This window comes from Arvicanthis niloticus, chromosome 1, assembly GCF_011762505.2.
Source record: "Arvicanthis niloticus isolate mArvNil1 chromosome 1, mArvNil1.pat.X, whole genome shotgun sequence".
NCBI lineage: Eukaryota > Metazoa > Chordata > Mammalia > Rodentia > Muridae > Arvicanthis > Arvicanthis niloticus.
The window spans coordinates 71,077,529-71,101,460 of record NC_047658.1 but is presented as its reverse complement, the minus strand read 5'-3'; the positions used below and the strand labels follow the sequence as shown (position 1 = coordinate 71,101,460).

The 23,932-nt window shown below is 46.3% G+C and overlaps 1 protein-coding gene across 1 annotated transcript in view; it reads right to left on the bottom strand.

The window, feature by feature from the left end:
• Positions 1-19,676, bottom strand: part of Clpb (ClpB family mitochondrial disaggregase) — a 124,932-nt gene extending 105,256 nt beyond the window's left edge. Inside the window, exons 1-2 of the mRNA XM_034499463.2 lie at positions 19,064-19,676; positions 15,820-15,871 (exon numbers count right to left, since the gene is read on the bottom strand). Coding sequence (XP_034355354.1) covers positions 15,820-15,871; positions 19,064-19,466 — 455 coding nt within the window. The 5' untranslated portion in view covers positions 19,467-19,676. The remainder of the gene's footprint in view (positions 1-15,819; positions 15,872-19,063) is intronic.
• Positions 19,677-23,932: the final 4,256 nt, after the last annotated feature.

Below are 23,932 nucleotides of genomic sequence, written 5' to 3'. Positions count from 1 at the left end.
GAAGTGACCTGTTCTCATCTGCCCCACCTCCCACCCCATTCCTGCCCTGACAGTTGGCACATGGGAGTTCTCAGGGTTGAGTCTCTATAGCACCTGCAAACACCAATCTGCCACCAATACTACTCTGTCTTGTGGCAAACTGTGGCAACAGTCTTTTTCAAAGTACTTAGGCTCCTGTGTATAAATATGTTCAAGGCATCTCAGACTCAGGAGTGGAAACATGGCCCGGAGGGCTGATAGTCACAGTTTTAATCATAGCTGTAAGGTACTTGATGTATTGCTCAGGATAAATCTACCTCTGTGAGCCTTATTTTTCTCTGCAGTCCCTATTACTTCTACAACATTATCGTTTTAAATATGTGTAGCATCTGGAGCTGGAGAGAGGGCTCAGCTATTCAGAGCATGAGTTCTTGTAGAGGATCTGGATTTGGTTCCCAGAAGCTATGTAGTGACTCCCAACCACCTGTTAACTCCAGTTCTAGGGGATTCAATATCTTCTGACTTCCAGAAGAAATACACACACACACACACACACACACACACACGGTGCACATAAACACACACAGGCAAAACAATCACATAATCAAGATAAACCTAAATTATGAAAAATGTGCATATAGCATCAAAATGAAAACTGAGAAATTCCTAGCAGACCTGACACAGTAAGACATCCAAAAAGACAGTTCCTTAGAGCCAGGCGGTGGTGGTACACGCCTTTAATCCCAGCACTTGGGAGGCAGAGGCAGGCGAATTTGTGAGTTCGAGGCCAGCCTGGTCTACAGAGTGAGTTCCAGGACAGCCAGGACCACAGAGAAACCCTGTCTCAAAAAAAAAAAAAAAAAAAGAAAAGAAAAGAAAAAAAAAAAGACAGTTCCTTAGGCTTGGCTTGAGTGCTTGCAGAAAGGAAGAAGTCCTAGGCAGACAGATCCACATTTAAGCCATTCAGACTAACTAGCTCTTCTCAGGGAAAGAAAGAAAATAACACTTCACTTTTTTTCCTTTTTCTTTATGACCAATCAATACAAAGCGGTCAGTGAACTTCAATCAAGCATTGTTCCAACTGATTTCCGGAGCCTTTGCAGGAACTGGCCCTCAGCTGCAGCTAGGGAGGGGCTGAAGAGTGGAGAGCCCTGTCCCACCTCCATCAGAGGCCTGGAAGCACTGAGCCATGCAGACCCAATCATGATCACTATCTGGGCAACAGGACCCAGGTTGGAGCCGCCCAGAAGGCCCTGTTTACAGTAATAACAGCACCAGGCCCTCTGTCTGAGCAGAGACAAGGCGCCTAGGGCTAGAATCCCCAGGCAGCCTCCATCTGTGCCTTATCTCCCAGCCTGCCAGGGATGGGGGTGGGGTAGGGGGTGGGGGGGGTGGGGGGTAGGGGGCAGACAGCAAAGGCTATTTGTTCTTGGGCCCCAGTCAGTTGGGCCTACAGATTTCAAGGGCCTACATTATTTCTGACTGCACAGGCACAGGGCCCCTTTGGCCTCTTTTGCACTGCCTATTTAAATTGAGCACCAGCCTCTGAGGCTCAGCTCCTCAAGGAAGCCGTCCAGGTGCCTTTGTTTTCACTCTTAACACCTGGCAGCCTCAGGAAAGCAAGTGAACAATGAAAGAACAGAGACTGGCATATGCATAGCCCCCACAACTCAGATGAGTGAATCTGCACACTTCATCCTGAGCCTTTCCTACTACAGTTACAGTGTTTGGAAGGCAATGACTGCCCTGCAGATCAACAGTCCACTCTTTAAACACATGGATGAGCAGCTTTATCAAGCCTCTCTGGGAAGAACAGAACCAGATAGGAGCCTGTCTCTCCTCTGCCTGGCTGTGTGCCCAGGAACAGGTCTAACTAACCTCTCAGAACCTCCTTCACCTCACCTCATCGGCCTGCCAGAGCCTCCTAACAAGAGTGGTCATATGACCTCAGGAGGTGTGGTTGTGCAGGATGTTCTGCAATGGTAGCTGCTACTACGATATCTGTTCAAATGTTCAAAGGCGGATGGTGAAGGACTTGATCTGCAATCTAAATGACACTCGCTGGTCTAACTAAAGCCCAATGCTGGGTACCCATTCTTTGTCCTATTCTTTACAGACACCTGTTATGTATTAATGTGCAGATTGCTATTTTTAAGTTGTTAAACTTAGAAACTAGTTACAAAAATAGCACCAAAAAACCCTTCACAGGTCCTTGACATGTACCTACTTTAAACTTGGATTGATTTGGTTCCTATTTCTAACACATTTTACTTGCCCATGTGAGAATTAATTTCAGACATTATGCCCCTTATCTCCAAATACTTCAGCATGTATTTCCTAGTACAAGAACAGACTTCTACAGAACCATCAGCCATAAAGGCCAGAGCCTCAATGTGGCAAAGATTCAACCAAGTGCAGATCAATAATAGAAAAGAAATTCAGAAACTAAAAATCCCCTGCATCTATACTGAACATACAGACATTTTTGTTATCATTATTTCTAAAAAACAAAACAGAGTATACCAACCCAGAGATGATTTAAGTATACAAGAATATATATGTAAGCTTTATGGAAATACTATGACATAATATAAAAGGCTTACACAGCTGCAGATCAGGGACCCATGGGGGATCCTGGAACCCACTAATACCACAGGATGAGCATTTTATCTCATATTCTGCCTATGTTCAAATGTCTCCAGTTATCCTAACAGTTTTCACAGCATTCGAGAACTGTGATCCAGATGTAAGACAGAATCAATATAACGATCAACCACTGTGTGTCTTCACTTCATCTAGAACAGTTCTTCAACTTTTCTGTGACCTTCATGCTACTGGCATGTTTTGCCTTTAAGGCCAGTTTCTGTGTCTCCCTTTCAGCTTTTTGGTACCACTTCCTCCACTCATCATCACTGTGCAAGCTCTTCCTGAGGACTAATGATTACAGGACTGAGTGGGTACTGATCCAGCTGCTGGACAAACACAGGCTTGGCAAACAGTTAAAATACAAGCAAGAACCCTGGAGGCCAGTGCCATGTGAGTGATGGTCGGGGCAACAAGGCAATAGGAATGACTTTATGGATGCAGAGTTATTCTGTTAGAAGGGCTAGGCAGAAACATGGATTCCTCTAATAATCTCCTGGGATCCCCTAAAGCAAACACCTCTGCATCCCCAGGGAGCTGTGTCTGGCTGACACTGGATGAAACATCAACATACAAGAAAAGATGAGGAGCAACCCAGGACACTGCCATGTGGACACCTAGGCCCAGGGCTACAGCCTGTCAGCAGCTAGGTGCCGTAGTGGTCAAGGCAGCTGAGGTGTGGGAAAGGGCTATGGGCGCCACCTACTGGCCCTATGCAGGACTCTAGGCTGCAGCAGAGGGCAGCTGGATGCTTGGCAGGAAGCTTGTCATCATTAGCAGGAAGAAGGAGTGCATCCAACTCTTCACTGACAACCACACAACTACTGTCAAGCCACATATATAGGTCCACATGAGATTTTCAGTGAGGAATACACTAGGTAAAGCTAACCAAAGCTAACCAGAATACCTGCTCCCACCCACAGGGGACAAAATACAAAACAGTTCTCAAAAGCCATCCATCCTCTGTACTGGGGACTGAGGGATGCAAGATCACAGACCTTGTCTACATAGAGAGCACTCAGTTTGAGTTTGGTGAAGCATAATGGACCAGGTCCCTCCACCCCCAATAGTGCATTATCATGGGTCCTCTGAGATGTCTGTACAGGAAAGCAATAACAACATGTTGGCTCTTCATATCTGGCAAACTCTTGAATGAAGTTTTGTTTTTCAGTACTTGAGATTGAACTCTGGGCCTCCTGCATGCCCAGTAAGCACTCTCTCTACCACTGAGCTACAGGATGAGCATGGTTTACCTTTTCCTCCTCCTCCTCCTCTTCCTCCTTCTTCTTTTTTTTTGTAAGTATGTACAGCTACCTGATGTGGCTGCTGAGAGCTAGACTCAGCACTCAACTGTTGAGCCCTCTCTACTCCAGCCACCTCCCTCCTAATATCCTCTCCACTCTTTTTTACATTTTTGAGACAAGTTTCTCTGTATAGCCCTGGCTGTTCTGAAATTTGCTCTTATCCAGACCAGGGTGACCTCGAACTCACAGAATCTGCCTGCCTATGCCTCTGCCTCCTAAATGCTGGAATTAAAGGTGTATGCCATCACCACCTCACCTTCCCAATGCTTTTTAACTTTCAAAAAAAGTTGCCCAAGCTGCCTATGAACTCACCTTATAGTTCAGGCAGCCCTTGAACTTGCAATCCTCCTGCCTCAGTATCCTGGTAGCTAGGATTAAAGGCCCAAATAATGGACTCAAATATGGAGTCCAATGGCTCATCCCTCAGTGACTGACTGCTGTGCCTTAAGCACTTGGCATTTATAATCTTATCTGATCCTAAGAATTAGACAAGAAAGCCCATCTCACACAGTGACTTAAGAATCCATGGCAGTAGGTGGCTGCCTAGAATTGTAGCCCTACTTACTCCATGCTTCCCACAGCACACAGCCTGTTCTTTCTGCACTCACACTGGACAGCATAGCCTAGCTCTCTGATAGGACTATAGCTGACAGGAAATGATAAAGAAAAAGACTCCAAGGGGCAGGTGATCTACAGGTTTGTACCATTAGAGGCTTCCCTAGAAAACAGAAGCCGGGCAGTGGTGGCACACGCCTTTAATCCCAGCACTTGGAAGGCAGTAGCCGGTGGATTTCTGAGTTCAAGGCCAGCCTGTTCTACAGAGTGAGTTCCAGGACAGCCAGGGCTACACAGAGAAACCCTGTCTCGAAAAACCAAAAAAGAAAGAAAGAAAGAAAGAAAGAAAGAAAGAAAGAAAGAAAGAAAGAAAACAGAAAGAGGGGGGAGGGAGGGAGGGGAGGAAGGAGGGAGGGAGGGAGGGAGGGAGAGGGAGGGAGAGAGGGAAAGAGGGAGAGAGAGAGAGAGAGAGAGAGAGAGAGAGAGAGAGAGAGAGAGAGACTGGCTGTCCTAGTCTCAGCATAAGAACACCTGCAGGCCACCTTATCTCCATAGCAGTCTCCCCACAACCACTGGCTTCACACACCTATAAGCAGTGTCTTCAGTGGCTGTGCCTTTATACTCCAAACCAAGCTAAGCAAACAGATGCAATCAAATGTTTACAAAGTGCAAGCAGTCCTGATCCTCAGCTTAATCAGAGTTTAACAGACTGTAGGAATCCAATGAGACAGAGGCGAGAAAGCTAATGTAGGCTCTGGCCATATTAACAGAAGCACAAGAGCTCTACCAAGGGCGTGACTGCCTTGCCCCCATAACAGTAAAATGCCACACTGGAATTCACAGAGAACATCAAAAGTTCATGGCCTTTTCATCATAAAATGGCCAGGATATGGCAACTTGAAACCATAGCTTGGGGAGCCAGACTTGCATAGAGGGACATGGACTCCTAATACTTATTTCCTAGTAGCACTATTTCATCATTTAAAGATCTGAACAAGGAAAGGGAGCCCAGTGAATAGTCCTAGAGGACAGAGCTGGGACCACACTGAAGGGCTGTGGGTTGTGGCAACCACTGTGTCAAGTGTTACAGGAACTCCAACCATCTCATCATGGAAATCGTTAATTTGGGAGAGATTATCCAAAGAATAAAGAGATTAGTGCAGTTGGAAAAAATATATAAAGGGCAAGTTGGCCTTGTTCATAATAATATAACTGTTGATCATTTTCATACTGTGAAGACATGTCTATCAACTGACGGATGGTTCAATCAAAATGTGTTTCACTGTACATGGACTGTTATTTGGCTTCTAAAAGGCATGATGTATTGACAGTGTGGTACAACACACGTGAATCTTGGAAAGTTAAACTAAGCTGAAGAAGCCAGATACAAAATTCAGATTGTGAGATCTCATTCACATAAAGTGTCTAGAATGGGCAAATCCACAGACAGGAAACAGACTAGCGGTTGCCAGAGGCTTGGGGGTGGAAGGATAGAAATGACTCCTAAGGAGATAGGGTGGGTGGTGGGGTAGGGTCATGAAATGTTCCAAAGTTAGACATTAATTGCACTATCTTATAAATGTATTAAAAGCCATGGAATTTTATATGTTAAAAGGGTGAATTTTCTGATATAGTTATATTTTAAAAGGAGAAGGAGAATGACTAGGTGTTTGAGTCAATGCTTGTTTAATCAAAATCTACCTCTGCTTCAGGAGCAGAGAGCACCTGAGACTTAGGGGTAGAGTAAAACTGCCTAAAACCCTGGCTAAGACAAGGACAGTGACTGGGCACTCACCAGCCTCAGCCTCAGCTCAGCTCAGCGGAGATTGTGCCCCACCTGTTGTAGTCTAAGCCCCAGACCATGGGAATTCCAGGGGCCCCTGCTCACTGTCCATCTGTGAAGGCCAGTCAAACATACAGCCTTCTCAGAAGGCTAGGGTACTAACCCCAAACAAAAGGCCATTGAGATGGAAGTTTCAGCCCAGCCTCAGAAGGGATTCTTATGCAGACTGGCAGGGTCTCCCATCCACATGAATGGAGACTCCTGGAGACCAGTTAGCTGGCCCAGCTGCTGTCCAGGGCTGGGCTCTCTTACTGGGTGGGGGAGTCTTTGGAAAATAAACAGTATTTTAATCAACTAATCAATCAACAGGCCAGTCTCTATCTCTGCTTCTTTGGAGTGCTTGGACAGCCACATGTGACTTGCTAAGGTGGAGGCAGGAGAAGCAGGTACCATCTAGCATACTCAGATAGGGTTCACAGCCAGGTGAAGAGAAATAGACCAAGTAACTGGAGAAAAAAAGGAGGTAAGTCACTCAACCTTTAAGATCCAACATCACTTGGTAAGAAAGATGAGTACTCAGTATGAACTGCTAGGAAAACCCACAGGCTGTGAATGGATGTGGGCCTTGGTGTACAAGTACACACTGGCTATAAGGCCACCAGAAAGAATCAAGTCAGTCTAAGCACTGAGTTTTCTTATCTGGAAATGTACATGACAGTCTATCCTGTAACACAGTGAGTGGTAAGAGACACACACAGCATTCACAGGCAGTGAGCAACGAGCTGCTGTTATCAGTCAGGGTGAGCGCTCTGGAGGAAGAGCTTGAAGCGGGCAATGGGAAAGGGCCAGGATCTAGACAGGAAAAACTATAGAGAATGCTGCAAAGCCTTGGTGTGGATTATTCTGAGGAACAAACCTGGCCAAAATGGTTGTCTCTTTGGCCAGCCTCTCTTTGGCTTCCAGCCCCACTGGTAGATAATGAGGAGGAGGGTTACTTTCCAAGTGGGTAGCTTTGAGAGATTTACTTAAGCAACCTGAACTTCTGTGTCATTATTTGTGAACTGGGCTGCTGTTATTGGAAAGGTTGTTACATCTTAATGTCACACAGCTGGTTAGTAACTATGACGAAAGCATACCCTACACCTTCTAATTCTGGAATGTTTACATTCTTTCTGCAACATGTTGCCTTGCAAAATCCCAGGATTCAGGACACCTGTGCAGGTGACATTCAAAAACCTGGACTCCTCAGGAAGCATGAACTACCAATTTACAGAAAGTGATGCTGTTTAGGCTTTGACCTTGGCTGGTCTGAGATAAAGATTATGTTTCAATCCACTGCAAGCCACAAAGACATTTACATATTTACTGATTAAGTAAGAGAGCTGGATGTTTTGGTTGCTTTGGTGTCATCATTAATATCTTCTCATCCAGCCAAAACGATACAATGATCGATAAACAGCCAGTCTCTCTGAGGCCCAGAGACAGCCAAATGCGTTTACCAGGCAGGTCTTCTGTTAATTAGATAAAACCCCCAGATCAATTCGTACAACATTCACCTATGCTGTAGCTAAACGCATTTGGGACACCTCGCTCGATCCCAGCACACAGACAGCAGTGCCTCAAGCTGGGGCATCAGGGGACAAGAGCCAAAGCAAACAATCAGTGCAAAGTTAGAATAAATGTGTTTACCCCCAACAAAGCCCAACCTGTTTTTCTTTCCTGAACTGTACAATTTTTTCCCTCAAAGCCATCTAATAGACCAGTTTAATCCTTTATTTTCTAAAACCTTCAAACCAGAAAACCAAAACAGTATGTCAAAAGAATTTCCTGATAACTGATGAATCTAGCATGCTTATTGATTAATTAGAGACAAGGTCTCATTGTATATACAGCTTTGCCTGGAGTGCTATATAAATCAGGCTGGTCTTGAACTCAGAGATCTGCCTGCCTCTTCTCCCAAGTGTAGGGAATTACAGGCATGTGTACATCTTGGCTAAATCCAGCAAGCATGTCTAAAACAGACCTCCAGGGTGGGAAAGATGAATTAAGATCCATTTGCTGTTCTTGAGTTCAGTTCCCAGAAACATTAAGTGGTTCACAATTGTCTGTACTACAACTCCAGGGAATCCAACACTCTGGCTTCCACCATTCATACACACACTTACCCATAATTAAAATTCATAAAAATAAACTTTTAAGCATATGCTTTTAATTCCAGCACTTTGGGAGGCAGAGGCAGGTGGATCTCTGTGAGTTCAATGTCAGCCTGGTCTATATAGTGAGTAGGACAGCCAGAGCTACATAGTAAGACCCTGTCACAAACAAAACAAAACAGACTTCAATGTTTTTGTCTGGCTCAATTCCTCCAAACCCTCATTTCAGTGCATGGCAACAGCATCTGTACTGAAGCTCCAGCCACATAACAGAAACTCAACCCTCATTTCAGTGCATGGCAACAGCATCTGTACTGAAGCTCCAGCCACATAACAGAAACTCACTAACGTTTCCTTTTTGAAAGGAAACATGAGCAGCCCTATTCATTCACTCCGCATGAATCTGCTGAATGTCTACTATGTATCAGGCTTGGAATCGGGCGTGAGCACCAGTCCAGCTACCCAGTTAACTGTCCTCACCTGTGCTATTAACACCTTAGCCCCTCCCCCCATCTGTTTGGACTCTTCCAGTTGCTTTTCTTTTCTCTTTTCTGAAGCAGGGATTGAACCCAGCTTTACCAAAACTAGGTAAGTGTTCTACCATTGACCGCATACAAATTATAGCTATGTTTCAGCATGTCTTCCTATACTCCCATAGCAACTGACTGACATGTTTTCCACTAAGCAGCTAATCTTTTTTTAAAAAATTATCTACAAATCTATGTTACCATTTTTGCCTTTTATAAACACACTGGCTTTAAACAGCTACAGAGCCAGTGTGGACGGTCCTTCCTTCCTTACAGCTATCCGGGCATCAATTCATAGCACCCAACCTCACTGTCTAGAGTCCAGCATCTCCCTCCCAATACAGGGTCATATCAACATAGCCCAGGTTGGCCTCAAATTCATCAACCTCCCTCCTTTAGAGTTCTGGGATTACAACTGGGTAACAGCCACATCCAGTTCCACATCTTCTCCATCAAAGGAAAGGGTCATGACTGCTCAGGTGCCCCCTGTGCCAAGCAAAGAACCCAGCAAATGGCAAGTACTCAGTAAATGTCAAGTGAACACATGATCTGTGCAAAGAAAGGGAACTAAGCCATTATAGGTTTAATGCTTTTGCTACCAGGCTCTCTTCATCTGAGCCTTTTTGGACTGAGGAAGGACCAAGTTGGGTAGCAGTAGCAGAGGCCCAGTGAAGGGAAAAGAGCAGGCAGGATGTTATCTATCAGTGGCATGCTACAGCGGACTGCCGGAGGTCTCCCAGTCCTGTCCTGAGTCTCCAGCCTGACAGGCCCCACATGGCTCTGTTTGAGCCCAGACATATGTGCTGCAGTCTGTCCAGTACCCCTTGGTCTTGGATGAGTGGCTCAGTGCAAAAGCCAGGCTGGGCTGAGAAGGGGAGTCACCTGCTCTCATGGCTGCCAAGCAGGACATGGGCCAGCCTCCCAGCTCAAGTGTGAGCTGGTGAGCTTGCAAAGTTTAAGCACTTCAAGGCAAAAGAAGGAAATGGCTGCTGCACAGGGAAGGGGAAGGAAAGGGGAAGAACCCAGCCTTCCTATGCAGCAGTGGGGTACTGGAATGGGCTCTGGACTGCCTGCTTCTGTTGTATTCAAGTCACATCGTATTTGGGAACAGTAAGAGAGGGACTGCAGACCTTGCCTGCCCTTGTCCTTGGGGAGGCATACAATCCCATGACTCAAACTTTTTGTGTTGTTTTGGTGTTCTGTGTGTTTATTTGTGTTTTGTCTGAAGATCCTCTTGCTGACCTCTAACTCACTGAGTAGCATAGGCTGGCCTTAAACTGGAGACATTCCTGCTTCATCCTGAGTGCTACGATTACAGGTTTGAGCTAGTATGACCAGGCCAAACTCTTTAATAGAATACTGTGGAATCAGTGAGCTGGCTCAGCAGGTAAAAGTATCTACCACCAAGTTTGAGGACCTGAGTTCAACTCCCAGGACCCACACACTTAAGAAAAGAACTAATTTCCATTGGTGATCCTCTAAGCTCCACATATATGCCACAGCACTGGTACACCCAAACAAATGGACACAAAATTAATAAAATGTAACAAGAATAATATGTGGTAAATGGTAGATCCTGGCTTGTCTTTTTGGCCAAGCAGCCACTCCACGTACAATTAGCCAGATCCTCATAAAGCAATAAACAGCCCCCATCAGTAGGACCCCAGTCTAGGGCTGCTGACTTTCAGTCTGTGAGCATTGAGCTGTGCCTCACTGGATTGACACAAAAGGGGTCACTAGTTTTCCTTAGACTGCATTCTTGGCATTTAACCCTATTTCTCCAAACTGAACTCCAATTTCTCTTTCAGAAGATCCTCAGACTCTCCCACACCACAGGAAGGGATACAGTAGGAGTAGACAGGAGAGACATGGCAGCTAGGAATCAACAAAAGGCTCAGAGGAGGAAGACTGGCCCAAGGGAAGCAGTGGGAAGTGAATGGGTACAGAGTGCAGCAAGGTGAGGCAGAGGGTCCACAACCTGTCTCGGGGAGCGCAGATTCTGGGGTAAAGCTCCTCTCCTTAAGCAGAAGAGCCCCAAGCATCAATCCTTCCCCACCCTGAGTCTCCTGGGATCTGGATGGAAGACAGGAGCTAAGAGAGGGCAAGGCAGGGGAATGACAGAGCCCCAAGACGGCAGGGGGGTAGTAATACATTCACCAGTGTTAGGAGCTTTATTCACTAACCATACCAATCATACATGTGGCAAAACAACTGTAAACTGAGGGAGAAATTGAGACTAGAACTATGTCTTGCTCCAGGCAGGCCTGCTGGACAGAAGTAAAGGCAGCACACGTTCAGGACCATGTAGAACAGGGTGTGGCATCAGTGGAGTCAGAGGAATGCACAGAAAAACAGAACAAAACTCAAGACCATTTCCTTCCAGGAGGATACAGGCTCTCCACTCCTGTTCCAGACTACCCTTACAGCAGGAGACCTGTACCTGGGGGATTGCATGTCTGTTTCCTTGAGCCAGAGGCTAAGTCATCTCTTGTCATGCCTTCTACCATCTGCAGTGCCCAGATGAGGCCATTCCTTTACTTTTTTTCTGTTGTTGCTGTTTATTTTTTGAGACAAGGTTTCACTCTGTGTAGCTTTGGCAAGCCTGAACTTTGTATGAAGACATGGCTAGCCTGGAAAGAGCCTGCCTAACTCTGCTGGGATTAAAAGTGTGCACTACCACGCTTAGCCACTTGTTCCTTCCTAAGAACTGCTTTTGGTGAGGAGGGAAGGGCATTCTGACCAACGATGGCCTTTCTCAGCCTGGTCTCTTCCTGAGAGAGCCTCTCAAAAGACTATCTTGAGCTTTTCCCCACTTATTCCAACCTCCATCTATTGAAACAGCCTTACCTGGCTCAGTCCCCTGCTCAAAAGCCTCCTAAACCCTATCTACTGCTCATAGAGGAGTCCAAAACCCAGGGCAGGCCAGGCAAATTCCCATATCTCAAGCTACCTTCACTCCTTTCTCTTATCCTGGACAAGCTCTGGGCCTCCTGCCTTGCCTGGTTTGTTCCACTCAGCTCTGTGGAATGGCATGAGAAGGGGGCTGAGGAGAGTCTGTGTCTCAACTGCTTCCTTACAGGGTGTGGTGGTTTGAATAGGAATGGCCCCATAGCCTCATCTGTTTGAATGCTTGACCCTTAAGGAGTGGGATTCCTAGGAGGTGTGGCCTTGGTTGAGAAGATGTGTCACTATGGGGGTGGGCTTTGACGTCTCAGAAGCTCAAGTTGTTTTCTGCCTGCTGTCTGAGGATCAAGATATAGAGAACTCTTAGCTCCTTCTTCAGCACAATGTCTCCTGCCACTATAATGGATTAAACCTCTAATTAAATGTTTTTCTTCATAAGAGTTGTCATGGTCATGGTGTCTCTTCACAGTAAAATAAAGCCCTATGACATAGGGAAAGGGAGATGCTAACAGAAGGGGATAAGGAGGGGCAAAAAGTATGGCTAAGGGCTGGGGGCACACTTGAAAAGTTCCCATTGGTATTACCCACGGTGTGAGATAGTCTCAACAATTCTGAGTCACATAGTAGGAATCCAATCACTTTCTGTACCCTGCTGGCAGGTATTTAGTTGCCACTACAAAAATATGTATTTAGGGACTGGAGAGATGGCTTAACAGTTAAGGACTGTTCTTCCAGAGGACCCAAGTTCAATTCCTAGCACCCACATGGCAGCTCATAACTATCTATAACCCCAGTTCCAGGGGGTCTGGCATCCTCACATAGATAAACATTCAGGCAAAACACCAATGCACACACACACAAAAATAAATCTTTTTTTTTTTTTTTTAAATATTGTATTTAGGGCTAGAGAAATGACTCAGTAGTTAAAGGCATATACTGTTCTTCAGGTCATTCATATCTACCTGTAACTCCAGCACCAGAAAATCTGAAACCCTCTTCTGGCTTCTGTAGGCATCTGCATATATGGTAGTATGCCCTTCTGGCCCTTGACATAGACATACTTTTAAATATTTTAAAACAAAAACAAAACAAAATGGGTGGTGGTGGTGAATTCCTTTAATCCCAGCACTTGGGAGGCAGAGGCAGGCTGATCTTTGTGAGTTGAGGCCAACTTAGTCTTCAGAGTGACTTCCAGGACAGCCAGGGCTACACAGAAAAATCCTGCTTTGAAAAACCAATATGTGGCCGGGCGGTGGTGGTGCACGCCTTTAATCCCAGCACTTGGGAGGCAGAGGCAGGCGGATCTCTGAGTTCGAGGCCAGCCTGGTCTACAGAGTGAGTTCCAGGACAGCCAAGACTTACAGAGAAACCCTGTCTCAAAAAAAACCAAAAAAAAAAAAAAAAAACCCAAAAAACCAATATGTGAACAAACATGTGCATGTATTTATCAGGGTGTGTACACATATAATCCCAGTGCTGAGAAAGCAGAGGCAGAAGAAGGAAGGAAAGAAGTGAGTGAGTGTATTCGCCAGGTATGATAGCACCTGCCTATAATCACAGCACTTCGGAGACCAAGGCAGGAAAACCATGAGTTTTTAGACCTATATCTGGACTAAAATAGAACTACCTCAAAAACAAAACTGCCCCAAAACCAAGGCCCAACTGGAAGGGTGCCTTTCCAGCACAAACTCCTGGATTGGGTCCTCAGCACCCCACAAAAATCAACCATGGTGCACACTTGAAATCACATCACTCAGAAGGCAGAGACAGAAGGATCAGAGTAAAGGTCATCCTTGGCTATGTAGTGCATCTGAGGCCAACCTGGGTTACATGAAACCTTGCCTCAAAAAAGAAAAACTAAAAAACCTTATAAACTGGAGGGGACTTGAGGAAACAAGCTTCAGCTGAGCAAACCTGCTGCCTACCTGGGCATGGGGGCGGGGGTGGACAGCAAGAAGTTGCAGACTGGCAGTCTTTGGAAATTACCAACAGGGGATTCCAGGGTCAGTATGAGCCAGTTTCTACTCCTCACTTCCCTGTAATGAGGCTCTAGAAAGCAAGGCACATGTCTGGGGCACGAAGATGCTGCACGCAGCTGCCGTTATGAATGGCTCTTATAACAATGAGATGACATCTGTGCTTGGTTTTTAAGATGCATCATCATATGTTTATTAAACTGTTGCTCCATCATATTTATTTGGCTACAAAACAACTCCCAGCCCATACTTCCAAAAGTGGTTTATTAAAAACTAAGCCTTGAACATTAATACTCAAAAGCACCCTTGAGAGTCAATAATAACACTGCAGATAAAATGAAGGAGAATCAAAGCAGTAAGTCTTGGTGGAGCCGTGGCTGCCTTCCTACACTCTCTTACACGTTCAAGCGTCTGGAGTGGGGAACGGCACCCCAGGTCTATGGTAAAGACCCCAAACACTGACTTCCTATCTAAAATGTGAACAGGATACCAAACATGGTTCCCTACGCCTGTAATCCCAGCACTCAGGAGGCTGAGACAAGAGGATTAAAAGTTCAAAGCTGCCAGGGGGCGGGGGGGGGGGGGGGGGGGGGGGCAGAGCACACCGCACGCCTTTAATCTCAGCACTTGGGAGGCAGAGGCAGGCGGATTTCTGAGTTTGAGGCCAGCCTGGTCTACAGAGTGAGTTCCAGGACAGCCAGGGCTATACAGAGAAACCCTGTCTCGAAAAACAAACAAACAAACAAAAGAAGTTCAAAGCTAACCTGGGTTACATAACAAAATCTATTCTCAAAAAACAAACAAACAAACAAAGCAGCATGGGGCTGGAAAGATGCTCCAAGGTTAAGAGCACTAGCTGTGCTTAAGAGCACGACCTGGGTTCGATTTTCAACACCCACATGTCACCTCAGTCTGTAACTCAGATCCAATGCCCTCTTCTTACCTCTAAGAGCACTGCAGGCGCATGATGCACAAAAAATACATGTGGGCTGAATGCTCATACACATAAAATGAAATAAAATTGGCTGGTCATGGTGGCACATGCCTTTAATCCCAGTACTCAGAGGTCTCAAAGGCAGGAGATTCTCTGTAAGTGCAAGACTAGCCACAGTGAGTTCCAGGATGGCCAGGACGACATAGAAACTCTATCTCAATCAATTGACCAATTAATCAACCAATAATCAATCTATCTTTTTTAAAAACCTAACAAACCAACAACAAAACAAAACCAAGGATGAGAGCAACTGCTAAGTGCAATGTGCGAAACCTATTCAGATCCAATATGGCAAAAACAAAAAATAAGCAAGGTCAGAAAAAGGAGGGTCCTATGAGCACTTAGATATATTTGAGGGCAGAAAGGCCAAGGTGACGCCCAAGAGGAATGAATACTGCTTCTGAACAACGCCCCTAACTGATGCTCTGGCCAGGCTCCAGACTCAGCATCCATCCTAGATACACAATCTGCCCTGTCCACAGTACAAGCTCAGTGCTTCCCTACTCAAGAGGAGTCAGTCTCTGTGCAAAAAGAAGCCTCACTTCACTCTGAAGCCCAAGAGCACAGGTGAACCACTGAAGCTGAAAAACTACAAGCTGCCTCAGCCAGGGCTCAGCGTGCCTCAGCCCTGCATGAAGGCCTTCTTAGTCACATAGGATCTTTTGGCACAAAGAGCATTTAGGAGCTTCCCAAGGATGCCCATCGACACCAGGTCCAGGCATCAAACATTAATACATGGTCACTTCCACAGAGGAACAAGAACAAACTGGAAGATTCACAGGCTCCAGAGACTCGAAGCCACTCCAACTGAACACTGGGGTGTTTGGAAACCTGCCTCCAAACATAAAATACATAAAGGCTGACTTGAACCAAGGGAACCTGTGTCTGTAGCTACAGGCAACTCTCAGGAAACAAGTCCTGGGCAGGGAGAGATTTCCTCTGGGGCAGGATGGCCACACTGCTCAGCCCTTCTGTATAAGATAGGAATCCCAGACGCTTACCTTCTGACTTCCTGCACGTTATTGGCCCGGGCAGCTTCCATTAGAGCTGCATCTGAAAAGAGAGGGGTACTGGTCAGACTTCAGCCCAAGACCAATCCCTCAGAGCTGAGAGAAGGCCTAGGAAGTCAGTTAAAGTTCCTCCAGAAAGCGAAAGGCTGACAGGAGAAGGCTAAGCATATCCCCTCCCCAGCTGGAATCCATCCCACCCCTGCTCTGGGAATGCAGGTAGATGTCATGCCCCCACACTTCTCAAGAAGACTCAGGTGTGTGGGTCTCCCTAAGAAGAGTCAGAAGTCATGGACACTTGGGATCCAAGCCAGTCTATTACTCAGTGTGGCTGACGCAGCCCTTCCTTCTCAAAAAAACTTCCTGTGGTATTCGGCAGACAGCAATCCTTGCCAGCCTCACGAGGATACTGAGGAGATAAAATACCAGCTGAAAAGTCTCCAAAATCCTTAATGCAAGCTCAGAAAAGGGAGACCCTAACTATTCCATTGGATCCCTGAAGACTCAGGCCTAGCTGAACCCTGGGCTGGTTGTTGGCACCACCTTGTGGCCACTTGGAAAAACAAATCAACAGCAGAACACAACTGGTGCTCTGCTTCTGAGCTGTACTGTTGGCCAATAGGCTGACTTCTACTCAGGCCTACATCCAGTAGCCATGAGACTCCCTAGGTAAACACAAGAGATGTCACTAGTGTCAGTGGCAAGCTGAGCCCCAATCTAGTCCTGGCACTAAGGCTTACTTGCCCTGTGTCCTGGCTACCTCATCTAAGCTCCCGAGCCTCAGCTTCTCAGTGAAGAGAGATAAGACACCAGCCTCATCATGTGCATAAATCAGGTCTGTTCAGACCCAAATGCCTCCACTCACCTTCTAGTTTCTGACTAGGAGCCAGGTCTGCCTTACCTTATAGACTATTATTATTATTATTATTATTATTATTGGTGGTGGTTGTTTGTGTACTTGTTTTGTTTTTTGAGATAAGTTCTCATTTTGTGACGGGCGGTGGTGGCGCATGCCTTTAATCCCAGCACTTGGGAGGCAGAGGCGGATTTCTGAGTTCAAGGCCAGCCTGGTCTACAGAGTGAGTTCCAGGACAGCCAGGGCTACACAGAGAAACCCTGTCTCGAAAAACCAAACCAAACAAACAAACAAAAAAACCCCAAAGATCTCATTTTATACCCCTGGCTGTCCCAGAACTCAGAGATCTGTCTGCCTCTGCCTCCTGGGATTAAAGGTCACACCTCTTAAAGACTATTCTCATTCATATATTTAATTGGGCCCAGGTAATCAGCTGAAAAAGGAAAATCATTCCTTATAGATACCTCATCTCTACTCTCTTTCATTCTCTGAAGTCACAAAGGAGAAATGAGCTGAGATTTAACCTGAGCACTCTGGGCTCACAAACTTTCCATGGTTTTCTCCTACCATAATTCCCCTTGGCTCCTAAAGAGACCCATTTCTCATAACATTGCCCTGAGGTACTCTGCTCAAAACTTTAGGCAAGTCACCAAGATTGGAACCAGCCATGGTTTTAAGTCATCACCTGTTCTATTAAGTAGACTTCACTGAAATTTACATGCCACTTAAGTCCAGTCTAGGGCTCCCAGTAACCTCTCAGGCCGGACTTCAGACACATTTAACCTGTTCTTCCAAACACACTGGCTGCTACACAGTCTGTTCTCATGACCCTTCCATGACTCTTCATTGCCTACAGAATTCCAAACGCCCCTGCCTGGCAAGCAGGCCCATTTCATCCTCTCTCACCTTCTTCCAAAGACCTTGTCTTCCACCCTCACCGGCCAAACTGCTAGCCCATCCACATCCGGCTGAAGTCTGGGTATGGAATCCAATCCAATCCAAGGAACATTTGTAACTATCACCCTTCTATGATCCACACACTGGCGGACAGATGCTTGGTGTTAGGAAAATACTAATAAAATAAAGGGAAGACAGAGGCCCTACCCTCATGGGTTACACAAAGACAACCCCCACCCCTTGTTTTCCTATGTTATCCTTCAGAAATTAGCTCAAGCTCCCCATCCTCCAGGAATTTCCAGTCGTCCAGGAAGGCTAGCCTGCCTCCACCAGCTCTCCGATCCTGTGATACTCACTAGCCCTGCATAACCAGCTGCCTACACCCTCCCCTTAACTGGCTAAGTTTTAAGCTAGGGCTTTCTGAACACCTAGCTCTAAGCTAAACATACACAGCGTCACCTTCATGTACACAAGAGGAAATCATACCATTCCTGCCTGCTCAAGCTAGAAAGGCCCTACTTCAATGCCCTCGTTAACAGGAAGGAAACGAAGGGCAGCAAAGAACAAGAGTCCAGATTCACCAAGACAGTACAAAACAAGATCCTTGGTGTCCTTGTTCCTCATCCAAAAGCCCTTTCTTTCCAAGTGGCCACATCTTATTAAACAAACAAGTGAAAGTCAAGGCAGTCTCCAATCTTGTTCAACAATCTCAGAGTCTGGGGTGCAGGGAACACACCAGCACTGACAACTGAAAACCTGAGAGGTTGGACTCAGCCAGGCCACCCCTCCAGCTCCTGCTCAACTCTAAGCACTTGAGGTAAGATGCCAATCTGGGGTTAGCTACCTTCACCTTCTATACCTCCCCCACCACTGTAAGTCTTCAGAGAGCAACTTTCGGCCAACTCCCTGTCCCCCCCAAGGCTTCACCCCCTCCCCCACAGTATCCAGCTCACCTTAAACATGACACTAAGCATAGCAAAACTCTAAGCAACTAAACAGACTCTGAACTCCAGGAAAGGTCAAAGTATCAGAGTACTGAGTGAGAACTTGCCTTCACTAGACAGTGGGGAAACTAAGACTAGAACGGAGCATGGGGTCAAGCTAGCACCAGAACCAAGTGTCCTCCTTCCTTGGACCTATGTTCGCAGGAAAACACGTAGAGGCTGTCCCTAAAGCTGTTGGGGCTTCCTGGAGACCTCTTGAAAGACTAATAGACAAGAAATAATAATGGTACATAAAAGGACCAGGCTGTAATTAAGTCAGTCCGATTATACAGGTGATGGGATTATACCTATGAGGGGAAATTATGTAACTTTAAGCAGTGAGTTTTCCAGGGCAACATGCTGCTCCTGGCAGCAGCAGATAAATGGGTTTCTTCAAGGTAAGATTATGCAGGTCTAAATGTATAAATACCTTCAACCTTCCAAAGGAGTCATGACCCACCCACACACCTCCCCCCTGAACCCAGTTTGGCCCCATAATCACCCTTGTTAGATGGATTCTTGTTGTAGCACTGAACCACCAGCGCCACGGCCAAGGCCCACATGCCCAGACCCGCCTTGTTGGGGACCCCATTCCAGCTGTCTTGTCCAGGAAGGGTTTCTTCGGGGCTAGGACCGCGTCCCGACGAGGCGGCAGTCAGGTAGGGGATCTCGGCGTGTTCTCCACGGCGCCCCCCAGTGGCTGCCCCCCGTCCGGGGAACAAGGTAGAAGATGCTCCAGGGCGCACCCAGGCGGCAGCTCTTAGCCGCTGCGGCTCCCCGCGGTCTCCGGTGATTACGCTACGGCCGTAAGCACCTCCCCGGCTTTGGAGAGATGGAGATTTGATTAACCCAAGGAAGAGCCGAGGCGCTGGCGCGGTTCTTCTCAACACCGCGGACAACATCATGACACCTGCTTCTAAAACCCGCTGGTCCCGGCCCCTGTGCTAGCCACGATCAACATGGCTGCCGCGGCGCGTTCGAAGACGCCGCTTATGGGGTGGGACTGCGCACTACCTCACGGGAGTGGTAGTCCACGGCCCCAGATCTTTCCCTAGCTGGAGAATGAACAAACTACATTTCCCTGAGGGCTCTGGGATGACATCACAATGACCGCTGACAGCGGAGCTGGAAGAATGTTGGGAAATGCAGTTCGAGCAGAGGGGCGTGGCAAAAAGGAAAACTCTGGTGGGGCGTGGCAAATAGGATTAAAATTCCAGAGCCCAGTATTTGCATTACACAGAACTTTAATCCCCGCCTTTGGAAGGTGGGAACCGGAGAGAATGGGAATTCAAGGTCTACGTCAAAATCACATTCTTGGTCTAGGTCAACCCCAGCTGTATAAAATATCAAATATCAGAATCAAAATACAGCTGGGCAGTGGTGGCGCACACCTTTAATCCCAGCTTTTGGGAGGCAGAGGCAGGCGGATTTTTGAGTTCGAGGCCAGCCTGATCTACAGAGTGAGTTCCAGGACAGCCAGGGCTATACAGAGACACCCTGTATCGAAAAACAAAAAAACAAACAAAAAATCAAAATACAGGAATCAAAGAACAATTTCCCTAGTGTTTAAATATTAAACACTATTTTCAACGAAGACCTGTTAAGTAACTTGTACCCCTCCCCCACTTTTATTTTGAGTTCTTATTGCTTTTCAAGAAGATGCTGGTGCACGCCTTTAATCCCAGCACTTGGGAGGCAGAGACAGGCGGATTTCTGAGTTCGAGGCCAGCCTGGTCTACAGAGTTCCAGGACAGCCAGGACTACACAGAGAAACCCTGGCACTAAAAACCAAAAAAAAAAAAAAAAAAAAGATGCCTAGGGCTGGGAAAGGTGGTTTGTGTCCTTAATCCCCAGCAATCTCTGAATTTGAGAAAGTCTAGTTTACATAGTAAGTTTCAGGACAGCCAGGGCTAGGAGCCAGAGAGACCTTGTCTCAGAAGACTTTAAGATTCTGTGTGTGTGTGTGTACACATAAATACATGTATGTATATATGTATATGTATATATTTTTAAAGAAAAGAAGATCCTTAGGTTTGGCAGCAAGTGTCTTTACTAGTTGAGCCATCTTGTTTGTTAGATAATAGTGAATCTATGAATTGTGCTTCGATTTATTCCTTCTGTAGTTAGCAGACAATTAGCTATTCATATATCTGTGTTTGGCCCCTTGTGTCTCACAGAACTACAAAACTGGCTTTGGGATTGTCTGGGGTGCTGTTTTACCCTAGTTCAAAGCTGTACCTCCCACCGAGTTCTGATCTAGAGATGCAGAGAAAGCCTTGTCCGGACAGTGCTTTCTGCTCTTACACTGGAGCCTCTTGAGCAAGATCAGGGAACAGTTTGACTTTGTCTGGGTTGCTAGGGCTTCTGACAGGCCCAGGCACTTCGCTGGTATCCAGTGGTGCCTGGCTGGCTTGTTTGAATCTTTAAAGCGGGTTTTTGGGCTTTCCATCAACCTGATGGCTGAGAATAGGCCTTCAGCTTTGGTTTGCATCTGTTCCACCCAAGGCTCATGCCTGTGTTTACCTATACACGGAACACACTAGCTAACGTCCATTTTCCTAAGAAAACCAGTACATGACACTTGCCCTATTCTTTGCCTTTTTCCTTCTCCACTTCTGGAATTCTTCATAGGAACTGGATTAGTCTGCATTAAAACTTGCAGATAGGTGCTGGAGAGATGGCTCAGCAGTTAAGAGCACTGACTGCTCTTCCAGAGGACGTGAGTTCAATTCCCAGCAACCACATGGTGGCTCACAACCATCTGTAATGGAATCCAATGCCCTCTTCTGGCCTTCAGACATACATGCAGACAAAACACTGTACACATAATACATAAATATATCTAAAAATATTTAAAAACAAACAAACAAACAAAAAACCCTTGCAGGTGTTTCTTTCCAATTTGCCACTTTGACATTACCTCTACTTCTATGGAATCTTGAACATTTAGGAAGGGTTTCCCATGCCCAGATCATGAAGCAATCACACACTCATGCATGACTATTTTATGTCTGGTTATTATCTCTTTTGAGTTTACCCAACAGTGTACCAAGGAAACAGTACACCAAGGACCCTCAGCAAAGCCTATGTTTCTCTGGATGGAAATGTTGTATTATTTAAACTCCTTTCATGGTGTGGGTGTGTAGATGACCTTCTAGCTTCTTCCACATTTGGTTTCCTTTTGTAATAGTGTTACACTGTTAGGTATAGATGGGCATTTGTACAAAAGAGGGTTTTTGTGTGTGTGTGTGTGTGTGTGTTATACATATCTATATGTGTGCTGTGTGTATGGAGGAGCCCAAGGAGGCCAAAACAGGCTCTGGGATCCCCTGTAGCTAGAGTTTCAGGTGGTCGTAAGCTACCATATGGGTGCTGGGAACCAAATCATGCCTGGTCCTCTATAAGAACAGAAAATGCACTGGGCGGTGTCGCACGCCTTTAATCCCAGCACCTGGGAGGCAGAGGCAGGCGGATTTCTGAGTTCGAGGCCAGCCTGGTCTACAGACTGAGTTTCAGGACAGCCAGGGCTACACAGAGAAACCCTGTCTCAAAAAACCAAAAACCAAACCAAACCAAAACAAAACAAAAACAGGAAATGCATCTCTCCAGGCCCATTTGTTCATTTGTTTGTCCAGACAGGGTTTCTCTGTGTACCCTGGCTTTCCTAGAATTCAATTTCTAAACCAGGCTGCCTGCTTCTTCCTACCAAGTGCTGGGATTAAAGACGTGCTATCACAGGTGCTCTCCAGCCTCTTTTAGTATTACATTAGTAATTTTGTTTGTTCCTTCGTTTTTGTTTGTGGTGCTAGGGATTAAACTCAGGACCTTGTGCATGCTGGGGAAGCATTCTACCGCTGAGCTCCATGGTCTTCCCTGTAGGAAGCCATGGTCAGCGGTGATACATTCGCCATTCCAAGATGGCGCGGACATCGTGTCCTTCCCACTAGTAAACAATGGACTGTGCAGGTGCAAAAAGGCAAAAGCCCGCCAAAGTCACTGGCCAATCCCGAGGCGTAATATTGGGTGATGAGTGAACAGCCAATCAGAAGTGAACACATCACTCTAGGGTGTATTTAAACTGTGCCTCTTCCTGTCTTTGGCCCTTCCGCGGTCTTTCCGCTTCTGCTGTTACAAGTAAAGCCTCGTTTGTAGTAATACCCGATCACTGCCTCCGTGTCCTTTTTCGCAGGCGAAAGGGACACGAGAGGCGCGCGCAACACTTCCCCTTTTAGAGTATTTTTAACTCCATACCTTTGCCATTGCTAATGGTTTCCAGGGCTCTCTTGACTCTTCCCATATATGTTTTTATTTTTCATATGGACCTGTGTCCTGGAGGAGGAGAGAGCCCTCAGCTCTAGAGATTTCACTACATTTCACTGTTGTCTGACTATTGTCTCCCTAAGAAATATTGACATCTCCAATTTAGTTTTAGGTTCTGTTCCCTGACGAATGAATTCTTGAGGTGTTTTCTTGGTCCCTTGGCTTGGGCACACCAGAGCTGTGGTCTGTAGTGGAGACCGCCTGTTTCTTTCTTTCTGGTTAGTGTGTGTGTAGCCACCCTGGTGGGCCCCCCACAGGATCTTAAATGGGATGTGGGTCACCTAGTTTCATTCCTGTGTTTTGAACGCCAAACTGTGTACCACTGTAGCACTGGCTCTGTTTGTCCCTACAGGTGAGGGGATCCTCCTGTGTGTGGAGATGGTGATGAGATTTTCTTCCTTGGAGACTTTTGAAGTGTACCCACGTGCCTGGGGTTCAGGGAGCAGTTATACTTTTCCTATTGAATGAATCTGCAGAGGTTTCTTGTATTTTCTGGAATTTTCTAAATCATGGATACCAACCTTTCCACTTAGGGTTCTGAATGCTTGAGCCTGAACAACAGCAGTCGCTGTCATATTCTCTGTGTGCTCAGGAAGAGAAAAGTCATCGTCTTTATCTTCAGAGCTGGACTTGCTGTGGGGCTCCAGGACCATTGCAGGTGACCCTGCACTTCTGCCTGGGCTCCTCCTGAACCTACCATGGTTGGGTTGGAGGACTCAGCACCTCCTAACCTCAAGGGCTTGTCTCAGTAGCAGCTGCCCTGCTCTTCCCTGCACCTCTGAGGCTCTGTGGTGTGAAGAGTGAATACAGTCAGCTATTCTTGACTCATTTAAGTCTGTCTTGTGCAACAGAAGATTGTGATCCTTAATTTAAAAAAAACCAAACATCATTATTCAAAATTATGCACAATAAGATGAGTCCATTTCACATGTACCATTTCAGGAGTCCATTCAGGTGTGGCTATGTTTAGACAAGCCAAGGCCCTTTGGTGACACTCACCACAATCAGTAAGTATTTGCATAACCCTGGAAGAAAGCTATCTCCTTCTCAA